The 16348-nt window shown below is 38.4% G+C and overlaps 4 protein-coding genes across 5 annotated transcripts; all 4 read right to left on the bottom strand.

Moving 5' to 3' along the window:
* Nucleotides 1-160: 160 nt before the first annotated feature.
* LOC106353398 (protein ACTIVITY OF BC1 COMPLEX KINASE 3, chloroplastic) lies at nucleotides 161-2859 on the bottom strand. Its single transcript, XM_013793154.3, has 4 exons — nucleotides 2421-2859; nucleotides 2109-2336; nucleotides 580-2025; nucleotides 161-474 (listed from the first exon to the last, which is right to left on the bottom strand). Exons 1-4 carry the CDS (start codon nucleotides 2748-2750, stop codon nucleotides 346-348), a joined length of 2133 nt encoding a protein of 710 aa, XP_013648608.2. The 5' UTR covers nucleotides 2751-2859; the 3' UTR covers nucleotides 161-345.
* Nucleotides 2860-3095: 236 nt separating this feature from the next.
* LOC106353397 (sodium/hydrogen exchanger 6-like) lies at nucleotides 3096-7311 on the bottom strand. The gene is made up of 22 exons (XM_013793153.3): nucleotides 6984-7311; nucleotides 6849-6900; nucleotides 6683-6742; nucleotides 6541-6565; nucleotides 6365-6450; nucleotides 6159-6270; nucleotides 6009-6071; nucleotides 5887-5906; nucleotides 5714-5808; nucleotides 5465-5493; nucleotides 5348-5379; nucleotides 5214-5261; nucleotides 5056-5116; nucleotides 4867-4964; nucleotides 4700-4775; nucleotides 4583-4602; nucleotides 4346-4443; nucleotides 4151-4260; nucleotides 3931-4014; nucleotides 3676-3776; nucleotides 3479-3582; nucleotides 3096-3375 (listed from the first exon to the last, which is right to left on the bottom strand). The coding sequence occupies exons 1-22, from the start codon at nucleotides 7165-7167 to the stop codon at nucleotides 3326-3328; spliced, it is 1608 nt and encodes a 535-aa protein (XP_013648607.2). The 5' UTR covers nucleotides 7168-7311; the 3' UTR covers nucleotides 3096-3325.
* A 983-nt stretch (nucleotides 7312-8294) lies between these two features.
* LOC106353395 (STE20/SPS1-related proline-alanine-rich protein kinase) lies at nucleotides 8295-13022 on the bottom strand. 2 transcript variants are annotated; one of them, XM_022688969.2, is made up of 22 exons: nucleotides 12711-13022; nucleotides 12340-12558; nucleotides 12001-12255; nucleotides 11806-11930; nucleotides 11674-11718; nucleotides 11502-11583; nucleotides 11357-11425; nucleotides 11099-11269; nucleotides 10933-10998; nucleotides 10738-10806; nucleotides 10563-10661; nucleotides 10385-10452; nucleotides 10069-10269; nucleotides 9837-9946; nucleotides 9664-9758; nucleotides 9529-9588; nucleotides 9296-9427; nucleotides 9164-9212; nucleotides 9018-9082; nucleotides 8871-8932; nucleotides 8723-8774; nucleotides 8295-8606 (listed from the first exon to the last, which is right to left on the bottom strand). In XM_022688969.2, exons 2-22 carry the CDS (start codon nucleotides 12496-12498, stop codon nucleotides 8601-8603), a joined length of 2040 nt encoding a protein of 679 aa, XP_022544690.2. In that variant the 5' UTR covers nucleotides 12499-12558; nucleotides 12711-13022; the 3' UTR covers nucleotides 8295-8600. The 2 variants fall into 2 exon arrangements, with proteins under 2 accessions (XP_022544690.2, XP_013648603.2); XM_013793149.3 differs by having other exon boundaries at nucleotides 9547-9588.
* Nucleotides 13023-13226: 204 nt separating this feature from the next.
* On the bottom strand, nucleotides 13227-16187 carry LOC106353396 (ubiquitin receptor RAD23b). Its single transcript, XM_013793151.3, has 12 exons — nucleotides 15959-16187; nucleotides 15611-15772; nucleotides 15325-15366; nucleotides 15209-15247; nucleotides 15045-15115; nucleotides 14747-14924; nucleotides 14562-14666; nucleotides 14414-14479; nucleotides 14086-14133; nucleotides 13876-13985; nucleotides 13700-13784; nucleotides 13227-13619 (listed from the first exon to the last, which is right to left on the bottom strand). The coding sequence occupies exons 1-12, from the start codon at nucleotides 16022-16024 to the stop codon at nucleotides 13503-13505; spliced, it is 1089 nt and encodes a 362-aa protein (XP_013648605.2). The 5' UTR covers nucleotides 16025-16187; the 3' UTR covers nucleotides 13227-13502.
* Between the last annotated feature and the right edge of the window lie 161 nt (nucleotides 16188-16348).

Raw genomic sequence — 16348 nt, 5'->3', positions numbered from 1 at the left:
TGAACGTAACTGCACATGGCAATGTAATTTTTTCTGCTGAGGTTATTTATACCATGCTACATTATTGAATGAAATGTTAAACTATCGTGTAAAATGCTAAACATTATTGTAAATTAATGTTACAAGCCGGTCGAAAAGCCTACCTTCAACAACAACAAGATGAGTAACAAGCTCTTTAATTACTTTTTCTCTGAAAATGTGTTTCTTGTCATAAGCTCTTTGAATTTGTTTTTCTTTTACTAGTAAAAATACAAAGAGAAAGAATGATACTATGTTACTATAACATGAATCAATTATGTGGTTAATATACAATTTACCCTTTCACTGATGACAAGAAAATATGATCTATGCATTTGGTGATGAAGATGGTGTCGTGGCTCGAAGTAGTTGTTGCAGAAACCGAGCTGCAAGACGTTGCCCTACACCTCCTGCAACACGTCCTCCAAGTCTTCTTGCTTCCGGTTGTTGTAACACCTGATTAACAACAACAACAACAATAATCCAAGAGTTACCTTATTACACACATATCAATCAAGTACATTGTTATCTTAGTGCACAATGTCAATGATATATTATTACCTGTACTATAGGCTGCAAAATAGCTGGGTCAAAGCTTTCTGAAGACTGAAGAAGGCTCCATATTCTCGAGACCTGGTCCCGAAGCTCAAGCGTGCTTTCAAGCTCCGCAGCACTCATTGCAAGAGGACCATTCCCATTTCCATTGAAGACAAGAGATCTCAAAAACACTGGCATTGAATTATACGTATCAACAACGGTCCCTAGCGCAATCGCTTCACTGACTCTTACAGCTTCTTTAATCACCAACAGTCTAACCTCTTCCCCGTTTGGATCAAGCAGAAGCTTCAAAACAGGCTGTAAAGCCTCTTTAGCCGAGAAATCCCTATCTTTACTTCCCTGTTGCAGAAGGTTCTCAAGCCTATTCCACCTAAACTTCCCATCTTTAAACAGAAGCTCAATAAGAGCATCTCTCAGATAAGGGTTCGGATCAGTGAGAAGCCTTTTAGCAAAATAAGGGTAAGAAGCAGCCAACACTTTGAAGTTAGGATCTGCGTAAAGCGCCAAGCCTTCAAGCACAGTAAGCGACCTCAGAATCAACGCGTAGTAAGGCGGAACATTAAACGGATACTGATAAAAGACAGCACCTAAACCATCAACCAGCGTTTTGAAGTTAAGCTCGCTAACGGTATAAGTAAGCGCATCGTCAAAGAAGTCTCTGAGAGCTGGGACAATGGGAGTAACATCCACATCAGGCGACAAGAACTTCAAAGCGTAGTAATCACGCGCCATGGCTTCGTAATCTCGGTTCACCAAATGAACAACGTGGCCTATGATAGCGTACCTAGCTTCCTCCGGCGTCTCGCTCATCATCCCAAAGTCTAGAAAGGCTAGCTTCCCATCAGGCGTCGCCAAGAGGTTACCAGGGTGAGGATCAGCGTGGAAGAAACCATACTCTAACAGCTGCCTTAAGCTACACTGTATCCCTGTGTTAACCAGATCAAGAACCTTCAAGCCTTGGCTCTCGATAGCAACTTGCTCGTTCAGTTTAGTTCCTTCTACCCACTCCATCGTCAGCACCTTGCGGCTCGTGTAGTCCCAGAAGATGTCAGGGACAAGAACATCCGCTTTATCAGCGTAGAGCTTCTTGAACCTCCTAGCGTTCTGCGCCTCCTGGACGTAGTTGAGCTCCTGGTAGACTCTGCAGGCGAACTCGTCGATGAGGGCGAGGACGTCGGTGGTGATGAAGTCTGCGTATTTGTTTATGAGTTTCCCTACTCCTCTGATGAGGTAGAAGTCGAGACCGATGGCTTCTTCGATCCCGGGGCGTTGGACTTTGACAGCGACAACTTGCCCTGAGTACCTGAGGTGAGCTTTGTAAACCTGGCCGAGGCTAGCTGCTGCTATTGGCTTAGGGGATACAGAGGAGAAGATGGATTCTAGAGATGAGTCTAACTCTCTTTCGATGCAAGTAAAGGCTTCTGCGTCAGGGAAGGTTGGCAAAGCATCCTACTTAGGCACTCAAAAAGAAAAAGACAAAGTTAGAGAGATAGAGAGAGAGAGAGAGTAAATCAAGAAGAGAGGTGAAGAACCTGAAGCTCAGCAAGTTCTTCGAGGTAATCAGGTGGACAGAGGTCGGGTCGGGTGGATAAACCTTGACCCAACTTAACAAAAGTGGGCCCCAGACGAGTGAAAATCTTTCTGAGCTCACCAGCTCTTTTCTTCATGTTCAGCTCTAGCTTCCCTTGCCTCTGATCAATCCCTAACTTGAGCGCGAAGCCACCCAAAGCTGACAATATCTCCAGACTTCTCCGCAAAGCCTGGTTTTGGCATAATCATCATCTCTCTAAGTTCAAAGTTGAAAACTTTACAAAGATTTGAAACTCAGGAAGAGCTATAATAACCTTGAGAGGCTGAGAGCCATGTTTTCTAGCGATTAGTTCTGGAGAATAAACAGAAGCACCAACGGCTCGACTTAAAGCTCGTGCCTCCGCTTGAAGATCATCCGCGAGATCAGCTCGTCGGTATTGGATAACCGGAGGTTTTGAGGAGGGGGAAGAGCTTCCCACCGCTCCATCTTCTCTAGGCTTTGATTGAACAAGAGCTGCACGCGCTGATCTCCTTCGATTTACCAAGAAAAGTTTGGATTTTTCACCGTTTCTTCTCGAATTGCGTAAGGAAACGCCGTCGCCGGTTAGAGTTAAACGCGGCGAGTGACTAGCCACGAGACTCATCGTGTAACTTCTAGAAAATCAGAGAGAGAAGCCAGTAACAGCCATGAAAGAGAGAGATGAGAAAGAGATAGGTAGAGATTAGAGAAGATCTTGGTTACTTACTTCGTGGTCCAGGACCACACTTTTGGCGTGACGTGTGACGTTCTCTATTAGAGGAAATTCCGACAGCAACTAAAACCAAACCTGTCTTTACAACAAGCTTATTAGTTTGCACATTAGATTTTTGGTTTAAGTGATAACCGGTTTGTACCGGATAGACTTATTTATCATCGTCATCTTCGATTCGAGTATGAGACTGATTTTGTTCAAAACACAAAACACTAATAAATAAAGCTTCGTGGGATATTGACAAGTACAATCTCAGCCATGGCCATTAAGGTTTTTTTCTTTGTGAATGTAGTTAGCCAAAACAATAATCCACTAAGGTTCAGGACAGGAACACAGTTCAGAGTAATCTGACTACTACTATTACTGTCGACACGATCCAGTTTGTTTTTTATGTACATCAACCGCTGCTTCACTATGATATCTCACTGTCGATGTGAACCAACTCGGTTTCTCTGTCTCATAAAATTTTATCCCCGGTTATAAAAATCCACTCTTCTAGTAAAAGGAGTTGTTTCTTCTGCACAAAAAAAAAAAGAAGACAAACCGTTTCAAGTTTTAATGGGTGTATAGAAATAACAAAAGCTTGAAATAGTGGTTGAGTATTATTAAATTGTTGTTACCATGGTGATGCTCATTGTCATCATCATCATCATCATAGTCTCCGTTATTACTTGTGAAGAACGGTGTTAGGTAGTTCTTGTCTAGTTCTGTAAATGACGCAGCGCTGCATAAACACATAACAAAACAACACGAATGTTTGTTTTTTTTGTTTCATGTGTTTTAATACAAACTTGAAAGCGGTTAATCAGTAATTTACCTCTTGTGGAACTCTCTTAGTTTTGTCCTGAATCCACTTCCTGATGGTGAATCTTCATCATCGAACCTATTCATATACCGATCGTTCACCACCTCAAAGCCCTGACAAAAGAACATAAAAGATCAGGGTATTAACCATGTTGTGTTTTCTGCATTGAGAGACCAAGATTAACTTTACATTGAGGAGATAAATAAGAGGTTTTTGGGACACTACGCCTATGTATAACTATATATATACTATTTTCACTCGACTTACATCACCAAGGGTTGCATCATGGCCATCACCTACAACCTCTAGGGCTTCAAGCATTGTACCAGTGGATCCTCCAATAAGCAACACCTGAAATCCGTTTCAGTAGCATCAATGATCACATAAAATGCAATATAATTTGGCTCAGCTATCACGCAATAGAAAGCCTCTGGTCGGGGAGCTCAGTTTTAAGCAAATTTTTAGTTTTTAAAGAAGGATGGCTTACCGTTAGAACAACAATTGCTGTAGTTGCTGTAAAGATAGTTTGACCATGTCCTTCTGGGAGATCATGAACAGATTGCAGAGCAAGAGCAAAGGCCATAGCACCTCGAAGTCCTATGAAACCCACATGTCTTATTTACTTTTTCTTGAGGTAATGAAAAACAATATGTACATAAGGAAACAAAGAGCTGTGTCTTACCACTGTACCAAAGTGCTTTTTGATGCGTCATAGGTATTTTCCTATGTGCAGGTCGTACAAGGTTGACCAAATATCCACAACCAAACACATTCGCTGCCCTGAGTAAGACATACACGCCAACAGTAACACTGTCAGACACGAAATAGAACACAAAATCTGCAATTTGGAAATGAATGCATGTACTTATACACACAGACGTTATTTGAAAAGATCCTGAAATGAAACAAAAAAGCGTACCTTGCAATTACGATGAACAGCTAAGATTCGTCAGGATAGATAAAATAAAAGTTAAGGAACATCAGCAGTTTATACAAATTGAATTTCAAACCAATATAACTTGCGTAAAAAGGATACAATGGAGAAAAGGATGAATCCCACGTGTGACCAACTGTGGTTTTCCATGGCAATATCAAAACCCATGTAGATGAACCTGCAGATTTGATCATTTGGAAACGCAACGTCAGACCATTGACAGAAATCAACCATCAAAATGCTTGAGAGTGTACGAATCAAATGCATACACAAATGTCTCTGCCAGGGAAGATATCAGATGAAAAAATGAAGACACAAATCGCTGAGAATTTGTAGACAAGTTTGAGTAGGTGTAATGCTTCATGACCTGAAAAGCACAAGCAGTTTCCATTATACTGCTTTACTTTGGGATGAGAATCATATCGCACAAGACTCATAGAAATATAATGACAACTCACAATCCCAGTAAATAGAATCGATACGATGCCAGATAGACTGAGACCTTCAGCAAGCATGTATCTAGCACAAGGAAAACAAAGTTAACAACCGTACAATCTCTAAGAGCTTGAACTAAAGAAAACAACAAAGCATTTTATATAAGAGAGAAATTACTTACGAGAAATATGGAAAAAGCACAAAGAGGCAGCACTCCAAGTTCTGCAGACTGAAAGAAGGAGTGAGAAAATCAGAATACAATATTTAAATGCGGACCATTAGAAAACTTTCAGAGATAGAACTATGGTCACTCACTTGTCAACATCTAGCCCTGCATACTTGAAGAGGTGCTTTGCATTAAGGCTAACAACTCGTTTATGTATGAAGTCAAACAAAAATATTTCATAAGAAACTAAAACCGAAAAAGGATATGAGAGCAGATATAAATCCAACTCCAACCCCTGCAGAAGCACACATTTGTCTCTTTAATAACCCACAAAGCACACATATAGGAAAATATAATGACACTGGAAAAGTTGAGATGCTTGAAAGATCAAATTTAGTTTGGTATTCATATGTTAATTTCCTTAGGTTGCTCAAACTTGTCAATAACTTCAAGATATTTAGCATGCATGTTAGCATAGAAATATAGAGAAAGGAAGGCATATGACAGAAGCAAACCTGCAGACATTGAACCGACAAAGGTTTCGAGAAACCTGACTATCACCATAAAGAAATTCTGACCAGCTGATTGACTTCTTACCAAGGACATTGTCCTGCACCCCATTTTAAAGCCTGGTTAGAATATCTTACCATATCGTCTTTCACAGTATATTTTGAAATAGCTTACATACCTGTACAGAGATATGGCCATCTTCCAAAAGCAACATACAAAAAGAGAAAAACCTAATAAGTAAAATGATATTTTTTCATTCTAATCTAAGGAATCAGAAATCAGTACTCAAACACTACTAACAGCATCATTCAAAACCGATTCTCCAAAGACCAGAGCATACAAATTCACATCCGATCCAAGTTCCTGCAAAACAATACAGTAGTAAGAAGTGGTAGACATCTCCTGTTTCGAAAATAGAGAATCTCTCAGAAAATCAGCAAAAGGAAGTACCTGAAATATAGACAGGACTGTGACAGGATCCGTGGCTGAGATAAGGGAGCCAAACATGAGACACTCAACGAATGGAAGTTTGTACATTAGAAACATCACACCGCCAAGGTACCTTCAATAGCAAAAAAAAAAAAACTTATAAACAACAAAAATAGAACCTTCCCAAGTCAACAAACAGAAGCCATTCACAGGGCGGAGATACATACACTAGCACGCCAGTAACCATGGACGCCACAAAAGTTCCAAGTACAGAAAAGGTAACAATGGCTCCGAAGTTTGAAAAGAAAGGTTTCTGCATAAACCCAAGCAACAAAGTAAGCATCATCAAGGAAGCGACCTATGAAGATGAAACAATAAAGAGATAAGAGCTCTCTGCACTTACGGGTTGTAGACTGAATCCAGACTGGGTGGAAACAAGTACGTCAAGGAAAAGAACACATTTTGTTGCAAAATTGAGAATCATGAAAACAAATAATGTCACATAGAGACGTTAATACGCAAATACAAACTCGAATAAAGGATATAATATGATTGGTGGCAGCAGAAACAGAAAGAAGAACTCATCGTGGAAATTGAACCATGTCCTGAACAAAAAGGAAGTTGATTTAGGTTAGTTGAGAGATGATAGAAAACAGCAATTAAAAAAATGGTAATTATTAAAAAAATAAATTAAAAAGAAGTTCAACGAACCTTATGCTAGTCTCCGTGTTCGAGACATTCGCTAAACCACCAACGATCAACCCTAATTTCCAACAAGGAATCAATCAAAAACCTTCGATCGCAATGCAAATGAGTGAGGAGGAGGAAGAGACCGAAGAAACAAACCGATGAGAAGGGAAGCACTAGCTTCGGGGAGATAATAGAACTTATGACGGCGAAGGACATGGCCAAGTACGAAAGAGAGGACAAGCATCATGATCTGAAGCAAAATCCCCACTCCCGCGGCTTGCTGCTGCTTCTCTTGCCCCTGCGGATCGTGAATCGCCGGCGAAATCTGCAGCTCCGACATCGTCACGCCTCTCCCCACCCGAAATTGGAAATTCTAGGGTTTCTATAAATGTTAGTTGCAGCTCGCTAATGAGTTTGCTCTTCTTCGTGTTCTTTGTTTGTTCAGTTAATGAAACTCGTGGGGATAGACTTTCTTGTGTGTTCGCGTTTTACGTTTTATGGGGGAATCCGCGTCCCCACTGACTTTTCAGGTGGGTTTTTGTTTTGGGCTTTAATGGGCCTACGAGTTCTTAAACACAATAAAGATTATTGGGCCCAGCGGCTCTATAGATAATTTAGAATTTCTAATGACGGTTCACCTAAATTCCATAAAAATATTCAAATTAAAATTTTAATTAAATTTTGTTAAGATTTTTAATACTCAAACTCTTTTATGATCTAACTTAATAAATTAAGTAATTATTTTATTTATTTTAATACACAAAATTTTAAAATTATTTTCATTTAATACCTAAATTATGTTTATTTTAATTGAAAATAGTAATAAGTTTCAAACAATTTTTTTAAATGTCTAAAATTAAAAAAATAAAATTTTAGTTCTACTGTTATTTTTAGAAATAAAATTAACTAAATTGTGTATAGTTTTCAAATTTTAATTTAGTTTTAATTTTAGAATCAAATTTGTTTTGTTTTCTAAAATTCTAAACTTTTTTTCTTCCAAGATTAAGTAATTAGTTTAGTATCAACTACTTAATCCGTCACAATGTTCATTTCTGCCTAGATTAAACCTAGATTCCGAAGCCAGCCAACTTTAGAAAATTGAGTTTTTGCCAAAAAATTAAGTATCTACTTTGATTGATGCATTAAAGGTGTTAATCTGTACTATAGCTTGCTTTCTGTTTGAACCTTTAAAATTTGGTTTTCTGATTTTAAAACATGATAAAACATAGTATTAATATTCAATTGACTTGGTATTCTGGTGAGTATAATATTTCAGTTTATGTATCACATTTGAGGCAATTATGACTGAATATAGGATTCATGGATTCTGGGACATGAGGACAAGTCTTAGTTGTCCCAGAGATGCGTTCATTTACACGCATCCAAACATACACATACATATATACTAGTATACTACAATACATAATTCCACATATCATCATCTTATGAAGATGCTTCTCAATAGCCTTCTTGTAAAAGTTTTAAAGAATAATAATAACCCTTCTTGTATCAATATTACACATATCATTATGTAGCCATGGTTATCAAATAGCTACCATGGTACATATTACTTAACCCTAACAGGTCAAATATATAACACAGAAGTGATGTTAGGGACAAGGATGATGTACTTATGAATCAAATTACAAAACATCTGAAAGCAAATCCTTCCTTCATTAGATCTCTTATATCTTTATTGACATACTTAGTGCTGAGGATGAATCCAAACTTCTTATACTTAGATAGCACACATCTCCTCAGGTTTCTTGAAAATCAAACCTGTGAGAAAATTTGAACAAAGGAGGCATGAGTTTTCGTGGTCATAGACTCACCACATATTTGAAATTGAAAAGATTGTAGACAGGATGATTGTATTTAGCTACACTCAAGCTTACATGGGCGTGTTCGGTTTTGTATTTCTGAAGCTCTTCTTCTGCACAGATGAGCCTATCGACACACACACAAGAAAGAATGTTTGGACTATAGATAATACAACCTGAGAGAGATGTATTTCACAAGGAGGAGATTGTCGAAGTTACTTACCTCCATTGCAGGTCCGTTATGTCATGGAGCAACTCTTTCTCTCTTTCGTGTGCTGCTTCAAGCTGTGATTCAATCCAAGAACAATTCTGCTGAGTTCCAATTCATATGATTCAATAAATTCTACTGTTTGCAAATACGGTTACATACCATTGATTTTTCAGTAGGAGCTACATTAGGTTGTTGTACGCTTCCTGGTTCAGCTGAACGTCCCTCTACATGAGAGAAATAAAAGATATTCAAAAACTCTGGCAAGAAAAATGCAATCAGAAGGGTGAATGGAGACAGAAATTAACCTGTCATCTCTCTGTTGGTGAGTACTTTCATCATATGCAAAATGTTATCCTGTTTTTTTTTGGGACGATGTAAATTATGCAATGAAGTGTTTCATCTTTACTAGGTATATTGAAAGCATAAGGCATACATACCCTTTCCAGTATATTGGTCTGCAGAACTGGATATACCAGCGGGTAAACGTATGAGCTGGTTAGGTTTGGTAAAGCGACATCAGCTCCTGAAACAGTGGGAGGTAGAGAAGCAGCAGAATGATGTCCGAGCACCTGCATAACCACAGCAATGTTTTGGTTTGTATTTCTCTTTTGGATAAATAGTTGTGGTAATAGATATTTGATAGTTTGTGTCTGCAGCTGATCAAGCTGACCTCGGAACTACTACAAACCTGCATGCTGTGACTCTTTTGCAATATTGGAGATGGAACCACCTGATAAAGAGAAAGTTAATATGAATACAAATAAAAACCCTTGAAAATTGAGTTAAACAAACAAGAAGAGGTTACCTTGTCAATATCAAGATTTTCAGAAGTTACTTTAAAACGGCCTCTTTGCTGCACAACTGGTGGCTTTGATTTGTCTTCAGACTCATCTAGGCTCACTGACACAAATACACCATTTAATTAGTTAGAAAAAGCATTAATCCACATGGATGTGTAGATTATATATAAATGTATACAAGTTCTGGGTGGTTTAACAGCCAGCTCCGTTGGTACTTCATCTCCTCCCACTGTAGGATGTACCCCATTGCAGGTTGACCCATTTTGAAGCTGATCTTGGGTTTTATCACTGGTAATTTAACATATTAAAATACAGATTACATATATAGTCAGTAAACATATAACGGTTAAACAGTAAGACTAGTATCTTAACAAGCTTTCACAATAACAGTACATGTTAAAAGGACTAACCTCTCTCCCTTACTGACACAGCTTCCTGCTGGAATCTCTGTTGGTTGATTGGTTGCGATAGATGTGGAATCCGTTGATTTCCCATTGATTGCATGCGCACTTGCAACATTATTTAGAGATAGATCCTCATGCCGGGGAGAGGAATATACATAGTTATCATAACTGGGGCTGGCAACACTTATATCATCATCAGATTTATCCCTGCCCAACCAAAATTTATTTGTTCAGTTTATTCACCTCTACTTGTTCCAGAAAAGTAGATAACAAAATGAAAACTCCAAATAGAGAACTTCAGAGCTAAAATTTGGAGATAAACCTTGCGATACTTAGAGTTCGGTGAATAAGTGGCTGGAGATACTTATTAGGAAGTTGACAAGTATCTTCCTGCAGAGATTAAGTAATAAAGAACTCTTAAACCTTGAGTATATAACTAACAATGATGAAAAACATTTCCAGAACATCTAGCTGAGGAAAATCTCTACAAGAGGGGACACCTGAGTCTCTAATTGCATATCCTGTGAATCTAGAGCCTGCAACGAAGTTGTGCTTTCAGATAAACTGCTCTCAGACAAGCCACAATCTATGTCCTGGATCTGGTGGAGATAAGAAAGTTATAATACGAATCACAGTGAATTACTTTTTATGGGCTAGAGGAGACCAAGTTTATACCAGTGAAGCTTGGGCCTTCATGTCATCTAGATTGAAATTCCACCCACTAATACCTCTCTTGTATTCATTCTGCATGTTACTACGACAAGAGGTTAAAGGCTAAATACTCTGCATAGCAATTTGAGCTGTAAACTAACAGTTCAAGATTCAAACATGAATAAAGAGAGCCAAAAATTTTGGAATGGAAACACAAACCTGGGAGAGTTCCTCCTTCTCTCCATCTGCCATTTTCTCTTGTGCAAGCATATCTTCTTCCTTTTTCTGCATACATAAAAGCATTTCCCCATCGATTGTCATCACAAGATGCTGATTGATAGAACTGTACAGATATGGAATAACTACTTAGTTCTACATATCTAACCTTTATTGCTTGAACACGGTTAACAAGATCAGGTAACCCATCCAGAAGTTTCCGTGCAATGTAATCGCTTGACCTCGCTTGCTTGAAAAAGGAATGTTTTAACAATTTTTTGGCAGATGGGCGTTTGGAAGGGTCTTTGACTAGACAACTTGCAATCATCTGCTTGAAAGACTGAGGAAAAGAGGCAAAAATTGAGATGATAAATGAGCCAACAAATCAAAGGAGAATGTATAGTATTGATTGACACCAAGAGTATACCCTTGAAAACTTCCTATCTCTCTCATAATCCAGCCCTGGTGGTGCATTTTGCAAGGTCATAAGCAGAACCTGAAACCATATTTGTTTTAGAATCAAGCTATAAAGATTATGGAGGTGAAATCAAGATCTCACAGAGGCTACGAACCTTCATTGGTGGATATTTAGAGAAAGGAGCGTGGCCATGTGCAAGCTCTAGCCCAGTTATACCAAACGACCAAATATCCGCCCTGAAGTAGATGTTTCAAATAAGAATTTTATATTCTCCTCTACTAAAGATAAGCAAATAGAATAATAATTCGAGGTTAAATTAAACTTACTTGAAGTCATAACCATGTAACTGCTCCATGACTTCAGGTGCCATCCTGTTAACGCAAGAAACAGTAGGTCATGCACATGAGAAGTAAAATTCAATCTGTTGGGGACAATGTTAACCACCACCTAGCACATACCAGCAAGGTGTTCCAACAAATGTGTTCCTCGTACGTTGCCTATCACCCGAATCAAAGAGACACGCAGATACACCAAAGTCTCCCAGCTTGATCGCACCACGAGCACCAAGCAAAATATTCCCCGCCTGAAACAAAACAATAATCAAATAAGAAGCCAATACATTTCCTTTATCAAGAATAGAAAAAGTTACTGACTTTGACATCACGATGAATGTGTCCATGCTGATGAAGATAGTCCAACCCCTTCAAGGCCTCACGCAGTATCGTAGCTATAATAACTTCCTCAAAGCCATCAGGGTAAGCAGCTTTCAATATATGAAGACAAGAACCACCAGACATGTAAGGCATGACGACCCACAGATTGTGATCACTAACAAAAGAGCAATGCGATTTCAACAAATTGAGATGATCAACAAGCATCATCGTCTGCGCTTCACGAGAAATATTATTCTACCAACCAAAAAAATAAAAACATTTAATTAGCTTAGCTAATGTAAAAAAAAAACATATAACAAATGAGAAAGAATCACCAACCAGATCGCAGTTATCTCGTTCGAAATCGAGGATCTTAATAGCAACGACCTCATCGAAAGGGATGCACAAGGCACGGTGCACTAAAGCACTGACACCTTGTCCGATCACCTCGTAGATGGTGTAATGCTCTGGCCCTATCGGATACTTCTTCTTCTCCATTGTGATCTCTAGGGCGGTAACTCAAACCTAGCTGGCAAAGTTGCTTGGGCGTAAATTAATCTATTTAACCAAGGAAACAAAAATAAGATTCGGATACGTAATATCGTCGTGATTATAATTCGCGGGGTTAGAGTTAATCGTTACCGGAAAAATCACGATAACCATATAAAAAATAATCAGAAATTGCGAGGGAAAAGGAAAGAGATAGATACCGTGTTTATGAAGATATTGATGTATTGATGATGATGATGAACCCTCTTTTCTGCTTTTTTGGTTGCTCTTTCTATCAAAACTTTCTTGAGAAAGATGATTGAAACGAAAACGAGAGAGAGAGTCAGAATCGGATCGCCGCTCAATAGCTTTTTTGGCTGTGAATATCTGTTAAATTTGGAATCCCGCCATTTTAGGTCTCTTTCTGCTTTCTTTTTTAAGAAAATTTCTTGTAAAATAAAATCAGATATATCTAAATATTATCCTTACAAAACTGACCATCTATGTTTCATCAAATATTTAACCACGAATGGCTAAGAAAAATTACAATAATTTTAATGATAGATTTCAGAAATAATAAAATCCGGTTTAGGGTTATAACTAGATTTAAATAGAGTTATCAACAATATAAAATGAATGAGTTAACAGTTTGTACCAAACTAAACAGGTTTTTTCTAGACTAGTTGTGTCTTAATTGATTTCACCTTTCAAACACCGAAAAACCTGTGAATTGCCAATAAATCACAACATTGAAAAAGTTTGGATATGATGAAATATCTGTTACACTTTTTTATGTTTATCCCCTCGAGAATCTATCACAAACGCAACAACCACACGAATTGTAAGAAAAACTCAAATGGAGTAAAGACATTTCCAGCAAGCAAAAAAAAAACTGAAGTAAGAAAGAGAAAGTCCCACCACACTATAATAATTTTGATAAGATGATGTCAGTTAAATAAAGCCAAGATTTAGATGAAAAGGGACAAACTTTTCAAAGAGAGTGGTTTGGAACCTCAGTCTGCGAAATCTCCCGAGTTCTCCAATAGATAGTTAGCTGCCAATTCCTCATTACGGTCACATGCAAGAAAGGCTTCTATTACTAAGTCTCTATCAAATCCCATTGCCTCTAGCTGTTATAGAGGACAAAAACAATGTAGTCAAAAAGGGCTGCATTGTGAAATAGAGTGTTGCATAATTAATGGTGTTTTACCCGTTGAATCGCTTCTTGTTCTGCTTGGGTGACGTTAATGGAATGTGGTGTTTCTTGCTCGGGTTGATCGAAAATGTCCGCATCCCTGATGAGTTTTGTTTCAAGTTTTGTGAATCAGGCATATTATTACATCAGACAGAAACCTTAAACTGCAGTAAACAGATTGGAGAACTTACCCGTCAGATCCCTCATAAGGCTCGTTTACTAACTGAAGAAACTCTGCCTGGTTCTCTTGGATTAGCCTTAGAAGTTGAGGATTTTGCTTTCCAAGTTCCTGAAGCATTGGCTGGTAACCAAAGCAGCAGTAATCAAAACAAGAAGCTTAGAATCGGTGACAAGTTTAACAGATTAACGGACCAGAATAACGAAAATTATGCCGGTAGTACCTGGAGGATTTGAGGGTTGGAATGGACCATGGTGCGTAATTGCTGGAACTGATACAATAACAAATACACGACAATGAGTATGTTCGATGAAATTCGCCAAAGTTAGAACAAAAAGTCAAACCATGTTCACACATTTAGCTTATCATCCCTTGTTATATTGACTATAAAAGAAAATACATTTCAGCTTAAGTTGAAGAAACGTGTTTCTAACCATATACATAATCATTCACTCGAAATCATGGCTGATGAAGTTAGAGCCATATGGTTAAAAAGAAAATAACTTCGCAAAGAGGAGAGATCAAGAAAAAGAGGAAGTTGAAATAGCAACCTGATCATTGTTTCTAAGAAATTCAAGCGTCCCAAGATCACCAGTGCCAGCAGCTGCAACTGTTCCCTGGGATAATTAAACCATAGAGTGAGAAGGTAACGCAATATACCTATCAACTGTTCTGGATACACAAATAATACTAAAATACCTGAGGGAATAAATCCAAAGGAGATGAGTTAGGACCTCCAGATGCAGGTGGGACGGGGGCTGCACCAGACCCTGCCACAGCGACTTCAGCAGTTTCAGGAATCCCCTACAATATAATTAAAATGTCAATAATTTCATCCTTTAAAGCCTAAAGGAATAATGATGCCACAGAGAGAGAGTACGTACAGAGTACAGATAATCCACTGCTCTCTCAGGGTTGTTATGAGCAGCACGAAGTGCACGAGTAACAGTTTCTTTGTCCCAGCTTCCGCCTCCCATGTCCATTAATTGTTGCACCAATGGCTCAAGAAGATTGCCACTAGCCAATGATGAAGCAGCTTGCCCATGCGTGTCAGTCTGTGCCCTGCAACATTCAATTCAAACATGGAAGTTTTCGAAAAACAATAAAACGAGCAGTAGCCAAGACCCGCGGAAGAAAAAACTCTTCACCAAAGAAGCTCATTGTTTCAGTAGTAAGACTTACGCTGGTTGTTCTTGAGCAGAAACAGGTGAAGCAGGCACAGCTGTAGACTGAGTTGTAGATGGAGCTGCAGGCTGATTAACCAATAATAACTTGTATTAATACAACCGAGCGTGCTGCTCATCTCATCGCATACTTTCAAAAGTAAATATATACAAGAAAGTTACCTTAGTCGAAGATGTTGTAGTAGTAGAAGTGGAAGCAGGCTGTGAAATAGAAGAAGGTTTTTCCAATTATCAGACAAACGAGCGATATGCAAACATTAGAGAAATAGATAATCTACCTGAGTCGACGACTGACCAGTTGATGAACCTGCAGTTCTGCTCTACAGTTCATTATAACCAAAGGCAAAGACAATGTCAGTGGCCCACGACGAGATAAATATAATCATTGCAAAAGAACAATAATGAACGAAACAGACATCTAGCAACATACTTATCTAAGTTGAGTCCCTAGCACGACCAGAACATCCAAGGGTTACAGTTCTTCTCTTAGTATCTCCTCAAACATTTCACTATTTAGGAATTTAATCTACTGACCTAAGCTTCCACTAAAAATAGTATAGGTACCTTGCTAAGCATGACGACAAGAAAGCCTTCCTCAGTAACTTTGTTCTCGACCAAAGTAGTTTCATCTTTCAAAACTTTTCCATTGTGAATCAACAGTTGCTGCCCACATGGGTAATTATCCTTCCCTTGTGAATCCTCTATATTCTTCTTCACCGCCATTATCTTACATAAAAAAAACAAACACATTCATATGTTTAATTCACAAACTTGAAGAGTTTCATTACCAAACCAAATTCTTACAACAAGGATTCAAACAAAATTGTGGATCTGATGCTATTCATGTGAGGAACCTACGCTTCTCTACTCTCCTACGCGAAACTTCTCATGGAAAAAGGGACGAGAACTAACCGTATCGGAGGACTGAACCCTAATTTCAAACTGACGACCCATGAGAGTCTTAACGGTGAGCTTCATCGTTCGGAGGATATGAAATCGACGGCGCTGGCTCGGTGAAACCCCGGCGAGAATCGACGGCCCTAAAAAGGCAGTAGTAATTGAAGAGATCGAGGGCGACGCTTACAGACAAGCCGACCGTAGTTAAAACAGTGACACAGTGCGTTTCGGATTTTAAACGCGGCAATAGATCTCCATGTGCTATCCACGTGACGCATATTTTCCTTCTTTTTTAAAAAAAAATCATTTTCCTTTTTGTTAAAAGATAGATAATCCAGAATAATAATAACTTTGAAAAATAAAAAAAATTCCACTTAAGTTTAAAAATTTAAAATAATAATTATA

Source organism: Brassica napus, chromosome A7 (genome assembly GCF_020379485.1).
Source record: "Brassica napus cultivar Da-Ae chromosome A7, Da-Ae, whole genome shotgun sequence".
Classification (NCBI taxonomy): domain Eukaryota; kingdom Viridiplantae; phylum Streptophyta; class Magnoliopsida; order Brassicales; family Brassicaceae; genus Brassica; species Brassica napus.
Note: the sequence above shows the minus strand (reverse complement) of the source record. Positions and strands in the feature narration are given on the sequence as shown.

Coding starts and splice junctions, on each gene's coding strand:
- LOC106353398 (XM_013793154.3), bottom strand. CDS start 2,750: ATGAGTCTCGTGGCTAGTCACTCGCCGCGTTTAACTCTAACCGGCGAC. Junction 2,337..2,420: donor ATGGCTCTCAGCCTCTCAAG/GTTATTATAGCT, acceptor TGCCAAAACCAG/GCTTTGCGGAGAAGTCTGGA. Junction 475..579: donor TTTTGCAGCCTATAGTACAG/GTAATAATATAT, acceptor GTTGTTAATCAG/GTGTTACAACAACCGGAAGC.
- LOC106353397 (XM_013793153.3), bottom strand. CDS start 7,167: ATGTCGGAGCTGCAGATTTCGCCGGCGATTCACGATCCGCAGGGGCAA. Junction 6,901..6,983: donor TAGTGCTTCCCTTCTCATCG/GTTTGTTTCTTC, acceptor GTTGGAAATTAG/GGTTGATCGTTGGTGGTTTA. Junction 4,261..4,345: donor AAAAGCACTTTGGTACAGTG/GTAAGACACAGC, acceptor TGGGTTTCATAG/GACTTCGAGGTGCTATGGCC.
- LOC106353395 (XM_022688969.2), bottom strand. CDS start 12,498: ATGGAGAAGAAGAAGTATCCGATAGGGCCAGAGCATTACACCATCTAC. Junction 11,426..11,501: donor CTAAATATCCACCAATGAAG/GTTCGTAGCCTC, acceptor ATATGGTTTCAG/GTTCTGCTTATGACCTTGCA. Junction 11,270..11,356: donor GAGATAGGAAGTTTTCAAGG/GTATACTCTTGG, acceptor TCTTTTCCTCAG/TCTTTCAAGCAGATGATTGC.
- LOC106353396 (XM_013793151.3), bottom strand. CDS start 16,024: ATGAAGCTCACCGTTAAGACTCTCATGGGTCGTCAGTTTGAAATTAGG. Junction 14,134..14,413: donor TTCTTAGAAACAATGATCAG/GTTGCTATTTCA, acceptor TTATTGTATCAG/TTCCAGCAATTACGCACCAT. Junction 13,986..14,085: donor CCAACCCTCAAATCCTCCAG/GTACTACCGGCA, acceptor TTTGGTTACCAG/CCAATGCTTCAGGAACTTGG.